The sequence below is a fragment of the Lotus japonicus genome, chromosome 2 (assembly GCF_012489685.1).
Source record: "Lotus japonicus ecotype B-129 chromosome 2, LjGifu_v1.2".
Lineage (NCBI taxonomy): Eukaryota > Viridiplantae > Streptophyta > Magnoliopsida > Fabales > Fabaceae > Lotus > Lotus japonicus.
The window spans coordinates 57,309,830-57,312,517 of record NC_080042.1 but is presented as its reverse complement, the minus strand read 5'-3'; the positions used below and the strand labels follow the sequence as shown (position 1 = coordinate 57,312,517).

The 2,688-nt window shown below is 35.4% G+C and overlaps 1 protein-coding gene across 1 annotated transcript; it reads left to right on the top strand.

The window, feature by feature from the left end:
* Window positions 1-1,082: 1,082 nt before the first annotated feature.
* On the top strand, window positions 1,083-1,478 carry LOC130736698 (uncharacterized). The gene has a single exon (XM_057588496.1). It carries the CDS (start codon window positions 1,083-1,085, stop codon window positions 1,476-1,478), a length of 396 nt encoding a protein of 131 aa, XP_057444479.1.
* The last annotated feature ends 1,210 nt before the right edge of the window (window positions 1,479-2,688 follow it).

The window sequence follows — 2,688 nt, the reverse complement described above, 5'->3', positions numbered from 1 at the left end:
TGACAAAGAATATATTGATGCAATTAAAGAAGTCTCTGATTTAGCTTCCGGAGAACAAATGAGAAAACTCTTTGTAAGAATGTTAATGATGAATTCACTCTCAAAACCTAATGATGTTTGAGAAGCATGTTGGCTTCTTTTATCAAAAGGTATCCTACACCATAGTAGAAAAACATTTCATAATCCAAGTATGTAGGTTTTCAAGTTATATTATTAATATTTGAAATGTTGTTATAATAATATAATTATTGTTTGGATTTAATTTAATTGAAATTCAAAACTTAAGAAAATCACGTTGCACAATATAATTATGCAAAGTGTGTGAACGACATTATTTATATTCGATACAGATAAATATAATTAGTTAATATAATTATGCAAAGTGTGTGTCCATGGTGGAACCGGAAAGACTTTTATCTGGAACACTTTATCCGCGTCACTTAAACCCAGAGGACTAATTGGGCTTAATGCTGCTTCCAGTGACATAACATCATTACTCTGACTTGGAGGCAAAACAACTCATTCTAAATTTTGCATTATATTAGATCCTACAAAGACATTAACATGTATATATAAAACATGGAAGTCTACAAGCAAAGCTTCTGCTTGAAACAAGCCTTATTATATGAGATGAAGCTCTAATGTTGAAAAAGTATTGTTTCGAAGCTCTAGACATTACACTCCGAGATTTAATGAGGTTGGAAAATGAAGACAACATCCATAAATATTTTGGAGAAAAAATATTAATACTTGGAGGTGATTTTAGAAAAATACTACCTGTAATAACTAGAAGAAGCAGACTGGAAATCGTGGAAGCTACTATAAACACTTCCTCATTGTGGAAGCATTGCAAAGTTATGAAATTGTCTAAGAACATGTAGCTAACCGCAGCTGAGACGACTAATGAAGCAAAAGAAATCAAAGAGTTTGCATATTGGATTCTTAAAATTGAAAATGACGATCATCCAGATTCTAGAGTAGGAGAGTATGATGTCCAAATCCCTCCAGATCTGCTCATCCTAATTACTCCTAACCCATTAATGGAATTAATTAGATATACATATCCTGACCTTTCGCACAAAATGAAAGATCCTCAATTCTTTCAAGATAAAGCAATATTGGCCCCTACATTAGAAGCTGTTGAAATGATAAACACTTACATGCTTGGGATAATAGCTGCACCAGAACATGAATATCTTAGCTCCGAATCTGTCTTACGATCTGATGAGGATTCTGAAATCCAAGGTGAGTGGTTAACCACAGAATTTTTGAACGACACTAAAAGTTCAAGAATGCCTAACCACAAACTTTTTGTAGTTGACACTCAAATCATGCTTTTGAGAAATATAGATAAAGCAACAGGTTTATGCAATGGAACCAGGTTAATTGTGGATGGACTTGGTGAACGTTTTATTGGTGCAACTGTTATCACGGGAACAAATGTCAAGGACAAAGTGCACATTTTAAGAACCAATTAAATTCAGAAGAAGACAGTTTACAATTACAGTATGTTTTGCTATGACCATAAGTAAGAGGCAAGGACAAACACTATCTCAAGTTGGGCTTTTCCTTCCGATGCCCGTCTTCACTCATGGTCAGTTATATGTAGCTCTTTCTAGAGTACGCTCAATAAAAGGTCTTAAACTTTGTATACTTGATGAGGCGGGCAAACAATAGAACAATACTGTAAATGTAGTGTTTAAGGAAGTTTTTGGAAATGTTTGATGTACACAACACAATTTCAATTATTTATTTCATTTTTCTCTTCATATATCTTTACACGGTTGACTTATACACGAATAGCTTATTTATTTAACATAAAATTTCCGTGCAACACACGGGTTACGACACTAGTATATAACATATCTTTTTTATTGGTTTCTCTTTCCAGGTGAACGTGGAATTAATGATCAATCAATTGTTTTTCTTTATTAGTTGGTTTAAATGAGATATATTGTAAGGAATAATAATATTTTAGTTATTATACAGAAACACACAATACACTTGCCAAAAATGCAGAAAGGAAAATTTCAAGCTTGAAAGAAAATAGAAAGAAATATCAATGAGATTTGGAAAAGGTGAGAGTAAGAGTTTTGATTATTATTAAGTTATTAGACAAATATGGAAGAATCACATCAATAAAATTTTCAATGATCACTGGCTGACGCTAACAAGAAAAATGCCAATGCTATCAATGATTTGGCATCGACGTCGGGGCAACAGGTAAACAACTCAAAGCTAACATATAATGTTGACCATGCAGTCGATGCAAGGAGTTAACATCGGTTTAGCTGATTCTAAGACGACGATGCACACTAGTTGGGACTTGGGATGGTGTTCTATCCAAGAACATACAATAGGGGTGCAGTACCCAAAGTGTGAGGAAAGTGATGTGAATGCTTAGAGAGAGAGGTTCTAACCGCTTGAGAGAGATAGAATAACTGAATTTCAATCTTGTTATTTCACAAATGAGCCAAGAGTCCCTTACAATTGGTAACCGTCCCCTATTTATAGGTGTAGAGTTGGGCTTGACACCTCTAATGTACCTTAATGGTCCAGTTGGGCCTCGGGGAGGGAGGCACAAGTCTTAGGGGCGCTCCTCGCCTGAGTCCGGCGCTCCGGGGCTATGGACCCTGGGGTCTCGCCCAGTCCACAAGACATCGAGCTCGAAGCATGAGAGCTAAGTGT